This window comes from Hippocampus zosterae, chromosome 4 (genome assembly GCF_025434085.1).
Source record: "Hippocampus zosterae strain Florida chromosome 4, ASM2543408v3, whole genome shotgun sequence".
NCBI classification, from domain to species: domain Eukaryota; kingdom Metazoa; phylum Chordata; class Actinopteri; order Syngnathiformes; family Syngnathidae; genus Hippocampus; species Hippocampus zosterae.
The window spans coordinates 1,233,193-1,253,759 of record NC_067454.1 but is presented as its reverse complement, the minus strand read 5'-3'; the positions used below and the strand labels follow the sequence as shown (position 1 = coordinate 1,253,759).

Here is a 20,567-nt window from a genome sequence, read left to right as displayed (position 1 = left end):
TGCTGGAGCCTATCCCAGCTGTCTCCGGGCAGCAGGCGGGGGACAACCTGAATCGGTTGCCAGCCAATCGCAGGGCACACAGAGACGAACAACCATTCGCACTCACACTCACACCTAGGGACAATTTAGAGTGTTCAATCAGCCTGCCACGCATGTTTTTGGAATGTGGGAGGAAACCGGAGCACCCGGAGAAAACCCACGCAGGCCCGGGGAGAACATGCAAACTCCACACAGGGAGGCCGGAGCTGGAATCGAACCCCGTACCTCTGCACTGTGAAGCCGACGTGCTAACCACTGGACTACCGGGCCACCGCCCCCAAATATTTAATATTTAAAAAAATAAAATAAAATAGATTGTGTCGGACGTTTTAGACCATTGTTCATACCGTGACGCGGCAATATTTGTGTTCACTTTTATCATACGGTCAGAATCTAATATGAGCGCACGCCGACTGCCAACATGATGACTTGTGAGAGCATAGATTAGACGTGTTGAACTTTTCATAACTTTCATGAACTATTCAATATATAATATATATTGATAATATAATATCAATATATAATTATAATCGGGCCAATTATCCGTTTGGACTTCTTCACCCGCCTTAACACTGCCGCCACTGTTCCATTTAGATTGAAAACTTTCTTTCTTTTCTATTCATTGGCGTTCGACTCAGCATGACTTAGATTTGTTCTTGATGTTACTGCTTGCTGCTTTCTACCGCCTTTATTACCATTTCGTCTTGCTGTTTATTGTGTATGTTAAATCGCTCCATGAACAGCACTTTGTATGCAGCGATGGCTGTTTGAAAGTGCTCCAGAAATACTCTTGACTTGACTTGAAAACGGCATACCTGATCATCACAAACTTGTAATTGTTTACACTCACTTTGAAAGTTGATTTGAGATTATTCCGAGTGAATGAGCCGCATGCTGCTTCACCAAAGTAATCCTGTTCTGTCTGCTCGGGCCAACCGATGATGAGGGCGTGCTGGGCTCCTGCGGGGCGATGCTCTGGAAGAAAGAGAGAAATGGCGGTCAAAAAGATGGATGCGGGGGAAGCCAGGCTGGATAAATCTAAAGATAGATGAGGAGGATGGATGGATGGCGGCTTTAGCAAAGGGCAGCCGAGACGGAATGAAGAAGGTAAAGAAGAATTGTGGCTTGTGGCTGCTAAAGCCTCGGCGGGGATGAATCTCATCTTGGAGTAAGAGCACTATTGGCTTTTTATTCCCGCCACAGGATTGCGAAGGTCAGTGACCACGCCTCAGTTTGGCACAGGCACAGGCACACCTTCGTCATGTCAACAGAAAATTTGCGATGCTAATATTTACTCTTATCTCTTTATCTTAGCGTAAACATCAACGGTTGTCTTTCTCATCTATTCCTGGCAAGGAGGAAAATCGATAGCATATAACAGCTGCTGAGTTCTGTGCATTCTGCGTTTCTGGAATGCTACCGGCGCTACAAGCTAACACTTATTAGCTTGCAGTTAAAAATGGAATGTTATAAATTTGAACTAAAGGTATGCCATTACTCTTGTTTTTTCTGGATGTCAGTTTTATCCCTCGGAGAAAGACAAAGATGGATCGGATAAAGATTTTCTTTATTTTTCCTTGCCGACTCCAGAAAACCACAAGCATCCCCAAACCGAAACATTTGAAATGTTGATGACAGGTGAGCTCTTACCTTGAGTGCACTTTTACAATTGTATGCCATTCACAAAGAGTGCTCATGAAAAGCCACACCCAGATTCGATTGAATCGGCTTTGTATTTCGGAGCCGATATCCGCTCGTGACCGGTATTTTGCTCTCGGTGTCTGATTGACAGCCGGTCCAGCCAATAAACATAACGGGCCTTCTACCTGCTGGGTGAGAAGCGTGAGGTGGGCTGGGACTGCTGCAAGGTGATGGAGAGTGTTGTCACACTATTACTTACCTACCTCACAACACACTCTTGGCTCATTATTCCCGAGTACACACACACACACACACACACACACACACACACACACACACACACACACACCGACAATGTTGTATGGGAACTAATGAGAACATTCTTCAAGTCTATAACCTTTACCTGAGAAAGGTTTGCACGCGCCCCTGTGTGTGTGAGTGTGAGTGTGTGTGTGTGTGCGTGTGTGTCCACGTGCATGTCCATTGTAGGAGCATGTGGAGAGAGGAACTCGTTGGCAAAGAAAAGAGTACACCGTCTACCGATATCATAAAAAAAAAAAAAAATTGCAACGCTGGAAATCAGAAAATATATTTGTTTAAGTTGTATTATTTTATAGACTTTTTATATGTTTTTTCATGTTGTTTTGTTCATCATTGTGGAGATGCTCAGCGACCTGTGAAGGTCCTTTGAAAATGGCCATCGGTTAAACAATTACAACTCTAGAATTTCAGATCGTAATGAAACATTTTTTGACATCACTTTTATAATTGTTGTTATTCAAAAAGATTTCTAATACCATTTTTTTTTGTACAGGTTTATTGAGTTTTTTAGGAGCACACTTGAAATATATGATAAAAAAGAGATAGTGTAAGAGATGTGTATAGTTTTATTTATTAGAATTCAATGGATTTTTTTAAATAAGAAAAATATTGTGACTCTGATGATACTACAGATACAGCCATGAAAATATTTTTTTTTAAATCAAAGTTGTGGCTTTATAATCATTAGATTTGTTTTGGGTATTCATTCCACACCGGATATCTTATCTTAAAAATGCACGTTTTTTGTGTACCAAACGATGCGGCTGGTGAATGTGTATAAAAAGGAAGCTAATGGGTCTTACGATATTAACAACAAGAACGCAAAAACAACTAATTGCCCCCCACCAAAAAAACAAACAAACAAAACACCATTGGAAGAAAGAGAGCAAACAATGAAAATTGTTAAACAATGAATGAATTGATATTCATGTCACAGGGAATAATAATTCATTCAATCCCAGCAATTTTCACTGGAGCAACCCCCTCAATCCCAGCGTTTTACTGGATTTTGACTGATCTTGCAAGGCCCACAGAATATTTGGTTCTAATGCTACATAAACATGGAGCCTACCAAAAATAAAGTTTGGACTCTCCTCTTCCAGCAGAAAAAAATTGCCATTCTTCAGCAATCAGCATTACAAAAATGGCTATGTTTCATGGAAATGGCGATTCCTGAACAAAAAATGGAGAAAAAGAGCTTTTTGTAAAAGTATGCATTTCAATCACATGAGGCACCACTGCCACCTACTGGTCGCTCTTTTTTTTACACGATTTACAATGCAAACGGTTTATTCTCATTCACAGATTGCATCAGACCCTCCTCTTATCTATGACGCAAAAAACAAAACAAAACGACTTAGACGTACAAGTACGTCCTTGGTAGGCAGGGCGTCATTTTAAAAAGACGTGCAAGTACGTCTTGTGGAATGAAAGAATTACACATTCTGTTAAACAATCCCTGTTTCCTATTTCTCTGCATTCTCCCTCCTTTGAGTCCATGTTGTCGCCTCGCTGAGCTAGCGTCGTGCTCGCGGTTGTCACGGCGACAACGCAAAGCCGCACAGACCCTCGTCTAAGTTAATGAATGGAGCACCAAGTGGCGGACACGACACTCCCTCCCCCAACGCCGCCGTCGGACCTCGTTTAGCAAATGCCGGCGTCAAGCGAGGACTCTGGGAAGAGGGGGAAGGCCCCGGGGATGGGCCCCGCTAGCTTCTTAGCGGCTAATTAAGCTCCGCTCGTTATCGTCTGTTTAGTTTATTGACGAGGAGCCTTTCGTATTTGCTGTTTGCTTTTTTTTTTTTTTGTGTGTTCAATGTTGTTTTGCTGTCACTTGACTGCATTGAGTTGCAGTAATGAACATAGTTGTTCATGTACTACTAAGTGAGATGAAGAGAAATTAGCGTTTTTAGAGCCGCGCCGACCATGAGATGATACGATTCGCTCCAATGTCGACAGCATACAGCATGGTTGACTGCAATCTCGATAAAATGTGAGAAAATTCACTTTTTCAATTTCATTGGAATATGACTACAATGTCTTTTGTTCTTTACAGGATGTCGTTAAGAGCTACCAAAGATGATAGCAGCCCATGTTGAGGCTTCATGTAAGGAACTTACAGTTTCATACCATATTCGTGTCATTCAAAGGTAGTCATGTACTTATATATATATAGGGCGGCCCGGTAGTCCAGTGGTTAGCACGTCGGCTTCACAGTGCAGAGGTACCGGGTTCGATTCCAGCTCCCTGTGTGGAGTTTGCATGTTCTCCCCGGGCCTGCGTGGGTTTTCTCCGGGTGCTCCGGTTTCCTCCCACATTCCAAAAACATGCGTGGCAGGCTGATTGAACACTCTAAATTGTCCCTAGGTGTGAGTGTGAGTGCGAATGGTTGTTTGTTTCTGTGTGCCCTGTGATTGGCTGGCAACCGATTCAGGGTGTCCCCCGCCTACTGCCCGAAGACGGCTGGGATAGGCTCCAGCACCCCCCGCGACCTTAGTGAGGATCAAGCGGCTTGGAAGATGAATATATATATATATATATATATATATATATATATATATATATATATATACTGTATATATGATACAGATCAATGACAAAGCAACGTGACTTACTCCAAAACTGATCGGCACAACACCGTATCTGCTACGACTCGCTCCAGTAACGATGCAATACGATGCGTTTCACTCCACCTAGCATGCGATTGAATCCAATTACAATGCCGATGATATGATTTACTCTAATTAAGATACGATAAGAGTCGCTCCAATTACCACGTGATGCGATATGACTCCAATTACGATCCAGTACGATGCCCTCCAGTGACTAAGTGTGTTTGAGGCGTGACGGGGTTCTGATGACCAGGACAGGCCTCGTTAGGCGAAATAAGCCCGCCGCTCTTCGGGGGCCGCCAGACTCCCCTCATTTGGCTCTAAGTGGCCTTCTCGTTGCATATGCAAATATGGCACACCCCATCATTAGTTTCCATATCTGCTCTAATTTTCTTTTATGGCCAAACAGACGTGGCGCCAAGGGCAAACGGCGACTGGCCGTCGGCCATCTATCAAGTGGGTGTCGCCTCTTGTTCGGCGTGGCGCTTTATGAGGATTTTGACGGCCGGGGACGGTCACGCGCTTGAATGTCACGCCCGCGTACATCGGCGAACAAATGCCTCGGACCCTGACATTGTATGGGGGTGGGGGAGGGGGTCCATAATGGAGCAAAGCTTCCTGACGAGGGCTAATTGGCCAAATGGAGTCACTTAGGCAGAACAACAGTCCCGTCACATAGATGAGGAGGACGAGGAGGAGGCTGCCAAAAGATCAACTTTGGAGCCCGCTGGACTCCGGATGGCGTCTTTCAGCCCAAAAAGTTTCAGCAAAGTGGAAAAAAAGTCTCATTAACGAGTTTTGTTTTTGGGAGAGTTGGCTTCATTAAGTCGCAAATTGACGAATGAATAGGTCTCGGAATAAATAGGTCATTTGATGAATCTTTAATTCATTCATTCATCTTCCGAGCCGCTTGATCCTTGGTGGTGCTGGAGCCTATCCCATCCGTCTTCGGGCAGTAGGCGGGGGACACCCTGAATCGGTTGCCAGCCAATCGCAGGGCACACAGAAACGAACAACCATTCGCACTCACCCTCACACCTCGGGACAATTTAGAGTGTTCAATCAGCCTTCCACGCATGTTTTTGGAATGTGGGAGGAAACCGGAGCACCCGGAGAAAACCCACGCAGGCCCGGGGAGAACATGCAAGCTCCACACAGGGAGGCCGGAGCTGGAATCGAACCCGGTACCTCTGCACTGTGAAGCCGACGTGCTAACCACTGGACTACCGGGCCGCCTTGATGAATCTTTTCATGCATTTTTTTAACAAGAGCGAGGCAAGTTTCTCCTCCGAAGTCAGCGTCCAGACTTGGGGCAGTCTCCGTTCCGCATCCGGCCCGGGTGGAGATGTTTCCACGTCCGCATCCGGGCCTTTTGTGTTCCTCCTATATGGTGTGCTCATGTCAGTCTGGATTTTATTTCAAAGATCTAACAGGCTCGTGAACGCCGTGCAGATGTTCACGTTTGACTCATAAAAGCTTTATGACTGCAGCAGCTCCTGGAATAGCAAATGCGAGCACTTGTTGGCGTATCTCGGGCGGGGCGGGAGAACCTGCCTTCACTTGCCTTTTGCACGGAGAACCAGATTAGCGTCGATGAAGGCTTTGCGGCTTAGTACGTTTGGATGATTAGATGCACGACGACGGCGTAACGAAAGCGGCCATTGCTTTTTGACATGAAGCGGCGTGGCAAGTGACAACGGGGGCGATCAAGTTCACACTCGTCCTGGCAAAATTCATCTAGTAGCTCATACGGTGGCCTATATAGTACATCAACGTAGTAGTTCACACAGGTGCGGTCGTAGCTCATTTAACTCATTCACTACCAGCCAATTCTGGACCAAATCTGAAAAGACGTTTAAAAACGTCTTTGGGAGTGAATGAGTTAATGTGCCACATACTGTTGTAGCTTGTATGGTAATCCATGACTCGCATCGTCGGGCAGATCACGCTGAGGTTCATGATCATAGGTCATGTTGTAGCTCATGTCGTCTGCCACATCTGGCACATCGCTTACTGAGTTCACATCGTAGCTCATGCTGAAGACCGTGTAGCAGCACATGTACTTGTAATCATGTAGTCTGTCTCCTATAGCATGTAACCTGATAATTCATTTATTTCACATAGTTGTAGATCACGGAGTACCTCAGGGAGTTGGTCGGATAGATTACATCGCTTCTCGTTAACGGTCGGTAGGACATAGACAATGTAGTAGGTCACTTAGGAGTCCCAGTCGGTGGCCATGTTGGAAATGTAGCAGCAACAATAGGAAATTGTACAGGAGGTCACATTGGAGGTCATGTCGGTAAAATAGTTGGTGATGTAGGTCACGTAGGTAATGAGTAGCACGTTTATGTCATAGCTGGTCATTTAGTAGGTCGCATTCTAGGTCGTGTATTGGATCATAGTATTTCAGTTCGGGTAGCCGGTCCCATAGTACCTCGCATTGTTGGTAATATGTAGTGAGTCACGTACCGAGTGAGAAAGTAAAGTCTCTTGCCCGCTATGTTTTCAGTGTTCATTCACACTTACTTCCCAACCACTGCCCCTGTGGGAACGCCAGCACATCCGTATGTAGGCGCCCGTCGTGAGGCAGCACGTTCCTCCGATTCCCCCCGGACTGCCGGATCTCCTCAACAATCATCCACACTCGGCTCCTCCACAAAGCGCCGCCGAGCGTCTCTGCCGCCTGCTCTGTTTTCTTGGTAGAAATGTCCCCTGGTGGCTGCTACTCGGCAGGTCAGACTATGCAGCCGGATAATGAAGCCATTTTTCACTTCAGCTCATGTAGTAGGTCACATAGTTGCTGATGGGGTCGGTTGTGCATGGCACATAGAACACGGGTCCCCAACCCCCGGTCCACGGACCGGTACCGGTCCGCAGGGCATTTGTACCGGGCCGCCTTAATTCTGTTTAATTTTTTTTTTCGGATTACAAATGTTGTTTTATTTTGAAAAATAGCAGCAACGACGACTAAAACAAAATTACCAAGTCGACTGGACATAAACCACACACTTGAGGTGTCGTTGTCTCCTATTAACCCGAGATGGGACCGTCTGGTTGCAAAAAATCAAGCTCGGGGCTGTGGTGAGTCGTTATTTTCATGCACTTTGTAGGCATTAATCATTACCATAGCGATCAGAGTGTTGCGCCCAGATTAGACGCTCCTTGGGTTTAATCATGATATTTCGAAAACACCACAGTTTTCATGCAGCTCATACCATTTTATTTTGTTGTATTAATCCGCCACACCTTAAATGCCGGTCCCTGAAAATATTTTATGACATAAACCGGACCGTAGAGCAAAAAAAGTTTGGGGACCCCTGACATAGGGGATTAATTAGTAGGCCATTTTTTAGGCCATTAACTGGGTAATGTAGTTGGTCACAAATTCAGACTCTGGTTAGCTCGAATATTATTTTGCGTAGTAGATTACATGGGTGGTTCCATAGTAGCTCACATTGTAGGGTCATGCCAAAAATGGAATACTTCATGGAGTTGGTCATCGACTAGCTACATTTAGTTGCTCCATTATTAAGGTAGTCGTTCATACAGTATATACTCCGTCACATTGCATTTTTATTAATTTTATTGTAGAGATTTAAAAAAAATATTGAAAAACAGGGCGGCCCGGTAGTCCAGTAGTTAGCACGTCGGCTTCACAGTGCAGAGGTACCGGGTTCGATTCCAGCTCCGGCCTCCCTGTGTGGAGTTTGCATGTTGTCCCCGGGCCTGCGTGGGTTTTCTCCGGGTGCTCCGGTTTCCTCCCACATTCCCAAAACATGCGTGGCAGGCTGATTGAACACTCTAAATTGTCCCTCGGTGTCAGTGTGAGTGCGGATGGGTGTTCGTTTCTGTGTGCCCTGCGATTGGCTGGCAACCGATTCAGGGTGTCCCCCGCCTACTGCCCGGAGACAGCTGGGATAGGCTCCAGCACCCCCCGCGACCCTAGTGAGGATCAAGCGGCTCGGAAGATGAATGAATGAATGAATGAATGAATGAATGAATGAATGAATTGAAAAACAGGAGAGGAGCATCAATGGATGTTCAGCACAATTTACTTAGTAGTTCAGTAGTTTACTTACGGTAAGTTATTTACTAAGTAGATCACAAATAGGAGGGCGCACCCTCATGTAGCGTAGGGTAACAGAGATGCTGTAATGTTAGAATGTCACACAGGTGAAGTAGTAGCCTACTTACCAAGTAGGTCATGCTTATGTAATCGATCACATAAAATAGTCATGTAGTGGGACAAAAAGTAGCTCTTGTAAGTATGTTCCAGATGCTCATGTAGTCTGTGACATTAAAGTTAATGTGACATAGAAGCTCATTTAGCAGGTCATACCTTTTAGACTATGCTACTCTTTGGTTCATGTAGTAAGTCACTTAGTAGCAACTATTGGACGTCATGTAGTTACTACATGATGAGAGGAGGACGGAGACGAATGGAAACGCAATCAAGGCCGGGTGGTGCGTTTGAAATGAGTGGCCCCCAATAATCCGCAACATTTAGGAGGGGGCGGGGGGGCCATGTGTCCGGCTGGCAGCTTGTAAGGAGATGTGGTTGCAGGCGGATTGAGAGATTTAGCGGCCGTGTGCTGCTGTGGCCCCAAGTCTGTCGGCTCTCATCGGAATCGGTGCCTCATGAGGGCCGAGTGTCCAAAAGGAACAGTTTTTGAGAAGGTGTCATCGTTCCCACGGTTGCCCTCGCGGGCCGTTATGAATGTAATGTAGTAGGTTGTTTAGGTCATGAAGTAGCTCGTTTTGTAGTTTGCAATGGACCAGCTTTTTTATTCATTCATTCATTCATTCATTCATCTTCCTAACCGCTTGATCCTCACTAGGGTCGCGGGGGGTGCTGGAGCCTATCCCAGCTGTCTTCGGGCAGTAGGCGGGGGACACCCTGAATCGGTTGCCAGCCAATCGCAGGGCACACAGAAACAAACAACCATTCGCAGTCACACTCACACCTAGGGACAATTTAGAGTGTTCAATCAGCCTGCCATGCATATTTTTGGAATGTGGGAGGAAACCGGAGCACCCGGAGAAAACCCACTCAGGCCCGGGGAGAACATGCAAACTCCACACAGGGAGGCCGGAGCTGGAATCGAACCCGGTACCTCTGCACTGTGAAGCCGACGTGCTAACCACTGGACTACCGGGCCGCCCCCAGCTTTTTTATCTTTCTGGAAATTCGAAAAAACTTTGCAGCACTGGATGGAAACTTTTGCTTTAAACAGTACAGTATAAAAAAGATGTGAAACCCCAAACCCATGCTAGTGAACCGACTTCGACTTTTGTACCCTACACCAGAGGTGTCCAAAATCGGTCCTGGAGGGCCGCCGTTCTGCGTGTTTTCCAGCTGTAACACACCTGATTCAAATGATCAGCTCATCGACCAGCAGCATTGGAACAATCCTGATGATGTGGATCAGGTGTGTGTGACTTTTGGACATTCCTGCCCTACACTGAAAACGGTAGGTAGAATTTGCTCAATATTTTTTTTTCCAAATAGATTGGACCAAATCAAATAATTTGGATCCAGATGGCGCTTTCAGGTAGATGATACACCTGCTGAGAAAAAAAAATGGATCTGGTTCCAGATGATGTTTGTTCAGTGCAACAACTTGACAAAATAAAAATTCCACATAAACTTGCTCTGGTTTTACATTTACGAGAACATTTCCGCCGCTTCACAATCACTCCTGCAAGTGTAATTTTCCTCACTCCGCGGCACACTCGCCAGCAGCGGCCGGAGGCACTTTAGCGGATCGATTTGTGAATTATTTTAATCCACTCAAGTGACGTGTTATTGGGGACAAGAGTGATGTGATGTGTGTGCAGGGCCGCGCATTGATCAGCGTGACAAAGGGGCTCGGGGGCGCGCGCCCCCCCCCCGCCCCCCATGACACCACCCGCGCGTATATACGCGTGAACATACGAATTCAAAAAGGAATACAGATCCGACAAACATGTCAACGTGACACCTGTGAGGCGGAGTACAGTGAAGATGCGGCGAGAGGAGCTGTGCGCCCCCCCCTTCGTGATGTAAGAACCCCCCCTTTCCGCCCTCGGGGGCGCGCGCCGGTGAGAGAGCGCGGAAGAAGAGCAGGAGGCGGACGCAAAGTTCTCCCGAGCAGAACAGAAGCCTCCTCGAGCGTGCCGTCTCTTCGCTCCGCTCTTTGATCGGGATTTGGGTCCGTTTGGACGTCGGAGGATTTGCGGCGGAAGTCTCCCTCGAAGCGTGCGACGAGTGCACCCATGGGTGCCTCGGCAGATTTGGCGCTCCGGTGGTGAAAGGCGCTCGTCATGATTTGGGTGAGCCTTTTGCCGCTTTTGCTGACGTGCGCGCTCGCCAACCGGACCGCGGAGCCGGCGCCGGTGCCCTTCTTCCACGGCCATGTGTTTGAGAACGCGTCGCCGGGCGCCCGGGTCAACGGGCTGAGCGTGCCGCTGCGGAGGCTGAACGCGCAGCGGCCGTGCGGTGACGGCGACGGCGGCGCATCGGAGCTCGTTCCGCAGCCGCGCTGGAGGCTGCTGGGAGACGGCGGCGACAAGTTCCGCGTCCTGGCGCACCACGACCGGGGTCACATCCTGCTGAGGACGTGCGGCGTTCTGGACCGCGAGGAGCGGGCCGAGTACGAGCTGGGGGTCGGCGTGTGCTGCGGCGGGTCGTGCGCGGAGGTGGCCTCCGTCAAAGTGGACGTGCTGGACGTCAACGACCACCGGCCAGCCTTCCGGGACGCCGACGTGAGGCTCAGCCTGGACGACGCCACCCCGCTGCGCACGGTTGTCTACACGCTGACGGCGCGGGACGGGGACAGCGGCAAGAACGCGGAGCTCTTCTACTTCGCGAAGCCCAAGAACGGCACCTTCTACGTGGTGCCCAAAAGCGGCGACATCCTCCTGGTGGACTCCATCCTGGGCCGGGACGGGCCCATCAAGTTCGCCGTATTCGCCCGGGACCGAGGCTGGCCGCCCCGCACCAGCGACGCCATCGCCGTGGAAGTCAACCCGCGCCGGTGGCTGCGCGGCGCCCGTCAAAACGCCCCCGCCCGGACGCCCAGATCCGCCCAGGACGCCGACGACGCCGGCCCGCTTTTCATCAACGTGTCCGAGGACGCGGGCATCGGCTCGGTGGTGATGAATTTGAACCCGGTGCGCTTCCAGGCGGCCGCGTTCGAGCTGGTGGAGCCCGACGACGCGGAGAGCTCGCCGGTCAGCGTGGGCAGGGACACGGGCGAGATTGTCATCGCGCGCCGGCTGGACCGAGAGACGCAGCCGCTGGTGGAGATCGGCGTCAGGGTGCACGACAAACGAGGTGAGAGCTCGAGGGTGCGTGCTCCTGAAGGGGGGGGGGGGGCGTATTGCGCGCGCGCTCGTGTGTGTGTGTGTGTGCGTGTGTGCGCGAGGACCCCCGCCCCCACTCCGCTCCCCCACCTTTCCAAAATAGGCACATAAACATACACTTTTACACTTGAACAGCTGCCACATTAAACCACATTTCGATTTCCTTTTAACATGAACATGCATTTCAAAAAATCACAACTTTTCAGGAAATTTGGGGACTTATTGATGATCCCTGGGTGATCTGAACCTTCCGAATGTCCCCTTTCTGCCTTCAATCCACCCACACTTTTCCAGCCAAGAAACAAATCGATTCCTTTTCGAATGATCCTTTTTTTTCACAGATCACAGAAATGATATATTTTGGTCATAAATGATCACAGACAGAGTGTCGTGATGTGAGCTTCTGATTTAAAAACATTTCGACCCTGCGCTCTTCCAATTTGAGGAATGACTGAATTCCTGTTTTGATTTAAAGCATGTCGGTAAACAGGCCAAAATGCGGAGCGCTTTTTGTAAGCACGCTGATGTCCGCATATAAAAGTGATTTGCCATTTGCTGGCATGGCGCTGCAATATTTACATTTAAGAGGCCCAATTGGGAGGCTTTGGGCTTTCTTTTAAATTGTAAAAATGGCTCTAAAACTTTCCTATTGCATTTAATTTTGTGTGAAAGAAAATAGATGGCAAGGTTGACATTTTACTGTTTTTTTTTTCTCTGAGTGTGTGTGTGTGTGTTGATTGCCATTGTGCATTCATCTGGCACCGAAACGCTTCGAGTCATTGTTTTACTCAACCGGAGTTTGACAATTTTGCTATGTAGTTTCTTCTGCTGTGATGAAGAGGTAGCAATTGAATGCCAGATGATCATTTGCTCTGGAAAGTTGTGCCCGCCCCCCCCCCTCCCCACCCAACCACTTCTGAAATGCCTATGTACGCCCCCCTCCCCTGTGTGTATCCGCATGTGTGCGCAATGGATGCGTAAAAAAAAAAAAGATGTTGTGATGTTTGTGCCGAATGCTGCACGAGCGATTCTATCAACATATTTTCAACCCGTCACGTTGAATTCTTTAGAGAAGAAACACTTGGATTAATAAGATCATTCCTCGTATGTAAGAGCATATTTGATGGCTGGGGTTTGGGGCGTTGCATTGGAGTTCATTCTGTGGGGAATTTGTCCAGGGGAAAAAAGGAAAACTTTTGGAGTTTATGAAGAGATTCCCTCCGACAATGCAGCCTCCGCGGAGACTTCTTTGTGTTGCACTTTGAAATACGAGCGTAGAAGTTGGATGTTCCGTGTATTATTGCTTTGTTGTTTTCCTTTGGCAACTGGGAAATGAAAAAGTGATTTATAATTTATCCGATTCTAAGTCTAACGGGCCAAGAAGGAAGATCAGTGAAAATCTAGCATGGCGTCGTTTGGTGGCTGATGGTCGGGTCCAGATGGATGTGGCGCGTAGCAAGCTAACATCCGCTATCTTTGCTAAGACTTGTTCACAAAAGTGCAGCTCCCGTAACACGGCCACTTATGAATTCTATCTTAAAATACAAACTGTCCTCGACGGATTTGTTCTAAATGTCATGCCTGTAAAAGTTAAATGCTTTCGAATAGTTCAATAATAAATCATTCATTTCGAATGATTTCGAAATTCATTCATTCATCTTCCGAGCCGCTTGAGCCCATCCCAGCCGTCTCCGGGCAGTAGGCGGGGGACACCCTGAATCGGTTGCCAGCCAATCGCAGGGCACACAGAAACGAACAACCATCCACGCTCACACTCACACCTAGGGACAATTTAGAGCGTTCAATCAGCCTGCCATGCATGTTTTTGGAATGTGGGAGGAAACCGGAGCACCCGGAGAAAACCCACGCAGGCCCGGGGAGAACATGCAAACTCCACACAGGGAGGCCGGAGCTGGAATCGAACCCGGTACCTCTGCACTGTGGAGCCCACGTGCTAACCACTGGACTACCGGGCCGCCCTTGATTTCAAAATGAATATTTAAAATAAATTGTTCTGTACTGAAATAAGATTAAGATATCCTTTATTTGTCATTTTTCCTTTATTTGTCAATTTACAGTCTACAGCAGCAAGATTGTGGGTAGAAGAAGAAAAAAACGTATTTTTATTTTTTGCATTATACAGTTTGACTATTAAATTCAGTGATACTTTGGCGAAACACTAGAGGGAGCCAGTAAACCTTATTTTCAGAATCATGACACATGGAGGGTTGAAGGCTAAATGACTTGATGTAGTTTTTTTTCTTTCCTTCTCAGAATACAATTTGTCATATTACGAGAAACAAATTGAATTTTTGGAATGGTTGACTTTCTTCTGGTCTTAAACTTTTACAAAATCATTTTACAAACGATAGAACTTGGTAGTGTAATATTACAACTTCACTTCTATACACACACATATGCGCTCCGGTTGGCCAAAGCAAGAAAGTTTGATGAGCAAAACCCACATCTAAGAACTGTTGGATGAAAAAATAATCCAAGGCGGGCGCGAATAGGGAGCAATTCACAGACTTGGGTCAATTTAACATATTTTTGGGTTTCTTTTGCATAACATGTCGCTTGGTCACGTTTATCCAAGTAATGGGTCGGTACCTTTTTGACCCAAAGATTTTTGATCTGGCTCTTATCGGGGCATCTGTAGGGATTTGCATACAGGACAGTATTCCATTCAACTGTTTCACATAGTTGTCGTCTTATTGTCTCAATATTGACATCGCGATGGTCCAGATGATGTGTTACCATCGCATGCAGTGATTATTGCCATTTGCTTTTGTATTGATGGTTCATCGTGACTAAATGGGCCGCAAATGGACCATCGGCCTCTCTTTGGACTTCGGTGCCATAGAGAACCAAAACAACAAAAAAAAAAGGAAGGAAAACAGCTCTTGCTTCATGAGGAGTTTGGACTGCGGTGGTTTTGATTTGTGGACGGCGGCGGGTCTCGCCATTCACACTTGTGGGTGCATTTTGCTGCGTGGCACGTCAAGTTCTCGTGAGTGATGGTGGAAATCGGCACCAGTCAAACGCTGTCATTTCTTGAGCTGCCTGATGATAAAGTGTTCCGTTCAGACCAGTGTTATTAAGGTTCAGTGAATGCGCCACAGTGAGCTTCCCTCATCTCGCCTTTGAAATCCATATTAAATGTAATTAATTGCGTTTCATTAGTGGTGTGTGTGGATGTTGAAAGTTCTTAAAATGGAACAGAAGTGGGATGGAGAATATTAGATATGATGCGCAATTATGTATGGTGCTGAAGTGATATGTATGACAAAAAATTGCAAATAGTACACAGTAATGCCTGGAGATTTTTTCTAGTTTTTTTTAATATACTTTTATCAGTTTAATGCAAACAAAATGGAAAATATCGATGATGGGCTCATGATTAACTTTACTAATCGCGGTGCTATCACCCTTTTTGGCAACAGATATTTGAACACAAATGGTGGGGCAGGGCCTGTAGACAGTATCACAATACTCACAGGCATGGATTCTTTATCCTCTGCAAAAAAGACTAATGCAGTTTAGAGTCACTGAAAGTAGCGATGAACTTTATTCATTTATCTGAATAATGAGTATACAGTGGCCAAGGTGGAGAGATCAGAAGGAGAGCAGCACATGACAATGATGATGTACAAGCTTTTTAATTCTTTATGATAACTGTCAGTCCTCTGTTTTATGAATTATAATATTTTTTCAAAAGCACTTGGTAAAAAGTCATTGACAAATTTCTCTGTAGTTTCGGCTTCCAGTGTAATTGTTCTTTTTGCTATGCTTGTTGTTGGTGTTCTTGCAGATATTTATCACTCTTATCGTCAATCTGCCATGGCCCCCGATACTCAAATTGATTATTGATTAGACAAAAAAGATTCAATCCACATCCACGTGCCACTTCAGGGTCATTTTTTTTCCGTATATGTTTGTTTTTATGCCGTGGCCACAGAGTGCATAGAAAGCACATCTGAGCGTCTAATCCGCCGTAATCCGTACACCTAAATACATTTCGATATCAAGCGGAGTATTTGAGGATTACAGCCAGCTGCGTGTCCTAAATTTGAGCCTTAACGGCGGGAGAGCGACCCTCTGGCCTTTCGGTCCTCCGATGCAAAGAGGGGGCGCTCTGTCCTCGGGAGGGAGGCGCGCTACACGTCCGTTTAATCTGTTTGAAGAGTTTAGCCGCGACCTCCCTCCATCTGCTCGCATTATCTCAGTAATCCCGTCTCACCCCCATCCTTTTTGACACCCACCCCCCCTCTCCTGGTATGTCCCTCCTCTCTCCCCCCCAATCCCTTCCTGTCATTTTCACTTTCACTACAGGGATTTAGTAGTATCCTGCTTTAACACAATAACAGTAAATACTTTTTGTTTTGGCGAGTGAGAGGGTGAATGAATGTGGGTGTGTGTAGCAGGCCAAACCACTCGATTAAAAGCCCCCGACTGATGACCTTTCGGCAGTCCTCACTCTTAAAGCAGAAGTGAGCTTTGACTCCGTACTCACGCACCGCTCGAGCCGGCATGCGCCACATGAGTCCCATTTCAAGTTGGCATGAGCTTAACGTAGCGCACGACGTTAGCACACGTACCCTTTGAAATTGCAGAGGTGCCATGACATGCGATGTAGACATGCCAGCACGCGACATGGAAGGGCAGCGTGTGCAGCGAGACCGAGCCGCGGCGTACGGAAGTAACCGCGGCCAGCTGGGGACACAGGGCCGTGGCGCCCGACATGGGTCTTATCTATGACGACTGAGATGAACGTCATGCTCATCTAAAGCCAGACATAGCTCGCAATAGATTATTATCCTCCAAATTTTTTAAAACGCATCACCAAAAGGCGAAGCTCTCAATTTACCGGTCGATCTACGTCCCAACCCTCACCTATGGTCACGAGCTATGGGTCGTGACCGAAAGAACGAGATCCCGGATACAAGCGGCCGAAATGAGTTTTCTCCGCAGGGTGTCCGGGCTCTCCCTTAGAGATAAGGTGAGAATCTCAGTCATCCGGGAGGGGCTCAGAGTCGAGCCGCTTCTCCTCCACATCGAGAGGAGCCAGATGAGGTGGCTTGGACATCTGATTCGGATGCCTCCTGAACGCCTCCCTGGTGAGGTGTTCCGGGCATGTCCCACCGGGAGGAGACCCCGAGGAAGACCCAGGACACGCTGGAGAGACTATGTGACCCAGCTTGCCTGGGAACGACTCGGGATCCCCCGGGGAGAGCTGGAAGAAGTAGCTAGGGAGAGGGAAGTCTGGGCTTCCCTGCTAAAGCTGTTGCCCCCGCGACCCGGCCCCGGATAAGCGGTAGATGATGGATGGATGGATGGATGGATCACCTTTTTTTTGTCTTCAAGGACATTCATGCGCTGAGCTCTCACTGCGTCTGATTCCCTGTTTTGACCCCAGATGCAGTGCACACCTGTGACAACCAGCAGCAATCTCGTTGGCGCGCTACTTGACCTTTTCCAATTCCTGTCAAGTGAGCCGTTGCAAATGTCTCCACTGGTGTTAAAGGCCACACAAGTTGGTTGAGGAGGAAGAAGAAGAAAAGACGCAGCGAGAAACGGTGTGAATGTTATATTTTGCGCCATCTTTGCGGGGATGACGCGCTGAAAAATGCACAGCTGCTTTGCGAACGCATTTGCTGAGTCGTTGTGGATTTTGAGCTTATTTGGTTTCTTCAAGGGCGGCCCGGTGGACCAGTGGTTAGCGCGTTGACCTCACAGTGCAGAGGTCGTGGGTTCGATTCCGGCTCCGGCCCCCCTGTGTGGAGTTTGCATGTTCTCCCCGGGCCTGCGTGGGTTTACTCCGGGTGCTCCGGTTTCCTCCCACATTCCAAAGACATGCATGGCAGGCTGATTGAACACTCTAAACTGTCCCTAGGTGTGAGTGTGAGCGCGAATGGTTGTTCGTCTCTGTGTGCCCTGCGATTGGCTGGCAACCAGTTCAGGGTGTCCCCCGCCTACTGCCCGAAGACAGCTGGGATAGGCTCCAGCACCCCCGCGACCCTAGTGAGGATAAAAGCGGTTCGGAAAATGAATGAATGAATGGTTTCTTCAACTTCAATTGCAAAAGTGACAACTTATTTGGCCGATGAATAACGACGAAGACATGAAACGATTTCTTCGGTCCTATGGCACACGCAGCCTTGCAGCGTAATTATTGATGGTGAACAGAGAGCAAGCCATACAATGCATGGCAGTCGTGCTCACAACCTGGACTGTTGCAAATGATTTGCTCCTGCTGACCGTAGCATAACAAGCAGCAGTGTTGTAACTTTTTTTTGTTTTTTTTTTTGTAGAGATTGCGTTGCGTGACCTGCAGGCTGTTTGCGCAGCAGATGGTCAGAAAAGGCAAAGATGGATGATTTAATAGTCCGGCGCTGCGCGCGAAGCAAATCACTGTGCTCCACAAAGCGGCGAAGAGCTCGTAAGTCTGCCCGGCGCTTATCTCGGACTGATAAAAACACAACAAAATAACACAAAGTTGATAAAAGGCGTGGAGGCGTTTTATTATTATTTTTTCAACACTAGGGGGGGGGGGGGGTTGTTCTCAAGCCTGGTTAAAACTTAAGTTGAATAACTTTTTTTTTTTTTTTGACAAAGTAAAGCAGGTGAAGCAGTCGTTCTACTTTTACCAAGTTAGCTAGCTAGGCAAGTTCAATTTCGAAAATAATAAAACGGTCGAGTTTAATTGTTACCGAAGTCCACAAACAAAACAGCAACGGCGTCCTTTCGTCTCACGTGACGTCATGAAAACATTTCCCGCCTCAACTTTTTCCCGCAGCCTTCTGGTCACGTTCAGCACTGCACAACCTTTTCTTATCGTCAGTGAGCACATTAGGAGGTGCGCCCAACTATTCCTTCTCATTTCTCATGCTTTTTTTGATGAGCAAGTTGGCCGGAAAACAAGCCCCCCCTGACCAATTGGACTGAAAGCTCGGCATTGCACATTACAGGCCAGCAGTTGGCCACGTCATCAAAGCGCTCTCTTTTTAAAACGAGTGATTGATAATGGCAGTTGCCAAAAACGTTCACTTTGAGATCCCATTTTTAATTTTTTTAAAAAATACGCTGTGATGTAAACTGAGCTACTCACCGACGTCATTTTATACCAACACTTGGTAATAGTATGAATTTATACAGTGTGTGTGTGTATTCCTACAGAAGTGAATGTGAAGAGCAGCAGGAATAGTCAGCAACGTTGTATTCAACCTGAGTGAAATTCTACGACCGTATGTTGTAATATGCAAAATGCATATGAAGTTACAAAGTAACACAGCAAGAATAGTCAGCCTCATTGTCTCTAGCAAAAAACAAAACAAAAAAAAAAGCCAACGAAAAACATGTTACGTGCATCGGTAGTCTTGAATTAAACGGCAGCAATAGTGCTCCACATTGATAAGTTAGAGAAATTATTTGCTAATATACATACGGGATATGCAGATGTGAAGAGCAGCAGCGAGAATAGTCAGCAGCGTTGTAAAAAATCAATGCGTATCAGTCTGCAATTAAAAACGGGCAATGTTAAACAAACGCGACAAAATACTACCGAAACGGAAAACTTTTCTTTGCCATCTATGGATAGATCGACGTGATGAAAAGATTTAGTTGGCGGCGGCGTTATTTGTTGGGAAGTCATCCATGTGATCATGTGACCAGCTGGCTGTCCTTGTGGTTTCCTTCTTAGAAGGCCCAATTTTAATTGAATTAAAAAACCGGCTCCGTCCTTTAGCTGCTTAACGACGCAGCTGATTTGCAGCCTTTTTCGCCTCCCCTCGTCCTCCAGGAACGTGCGACAATAGCGGCGCAGGTTTTTATAGTTGGCGCGGGCTCATAAGAGAGCGACTATGCAATACTTAACTGCAGATTAATTTCAGGAAGATCCATCAGAGGCCATCTTGGTTGATGCTAACGCGCCCATGTCGGTTTTGGAAATTCAATTTAGAGGCAACGGCACGCAGTCCGACATGACTGTTTCAACTTTTTTCGTATCGATTTCCCCCCCCACTCCCCCCTTACAGTGGAGATATTTGTCATGTTGACAATAACGCGGCGAGTCGGAGGAGAAGCACGCCACTAAAATGCAAGTAATGGAAGCCCAATGGAATCTGGAGCTGGCGGCGTTCCAGTCTTAAAGCTGCACCGTTAGCACTTCCACTGCTCCGACGGTGCAAACGGGGAAAATAAAATCAGCGGTGTAGAGAAAGTGAGTGCATAATAAACAAGGCCACCGGCGCTGAAAAGCTATAGCATTAATTTACGTGCACGCTGTATCTTTATGTACTGGTGGTGGGCAAGCCTCTCAAACTGTCACTTTCTTTGTCAACGGAGAATAGGAATGAGGACTACGGCGTGGTTTCGAATCTGGCTTGAATTTGCAGCCACGCTCTTCCCACACGCAGTGACCGATTTTACAGAACGATAATTTGGTCGCCATTGGATGAAATGTCGAGGAACTGTTGTTGGAAGGACCCTCGGAAACTGTCGACGTGGCCATTTCAAACCAAGAGCCTAGCTTGTTTGTGTCTCTTGGATTCTTGCAAGGTTTTGGTGGCTTCACGAATGACGGGAACATCTTCCAAGTTTGATGCTGGT

The 20,567-nt window shown here is 47.2% G+C and overlaps 2 protein-coding genes across 2 annotated transcripts in view; both read left to right on the top strand.

Annotated features, from left to right (window-relative positions):
• LOC127599097 (major histocompatibility complex class I-related gene protein-like) overlaps nt 1–20,567 on the top strand; it is a 157,543-nt gene that overhangs the window by 7,815 nt on the left and 129,161 nt on the right. The gene's annotated exons all lie outside the window — the stretch shown is intronic.
• Nucleotides 10,516–20,567, top strand: part of si:ch211-186j3.6 (neural-cadherin) — a 197,455-nt gene continuing 187,403 nt past the window's right edge. The window contains exon 1 of the mRNA XM_052062613.1: nt 10,516–11,931. Coding sequence (XP_051918573.1) covers nt 10,920–11,931 — 1,012 coding nt within the window. The 5' untranslated portion in view covers nt 10,516–10,919. The remainder of the gene's footprint in view (nt 11,932–20,567) is intronic.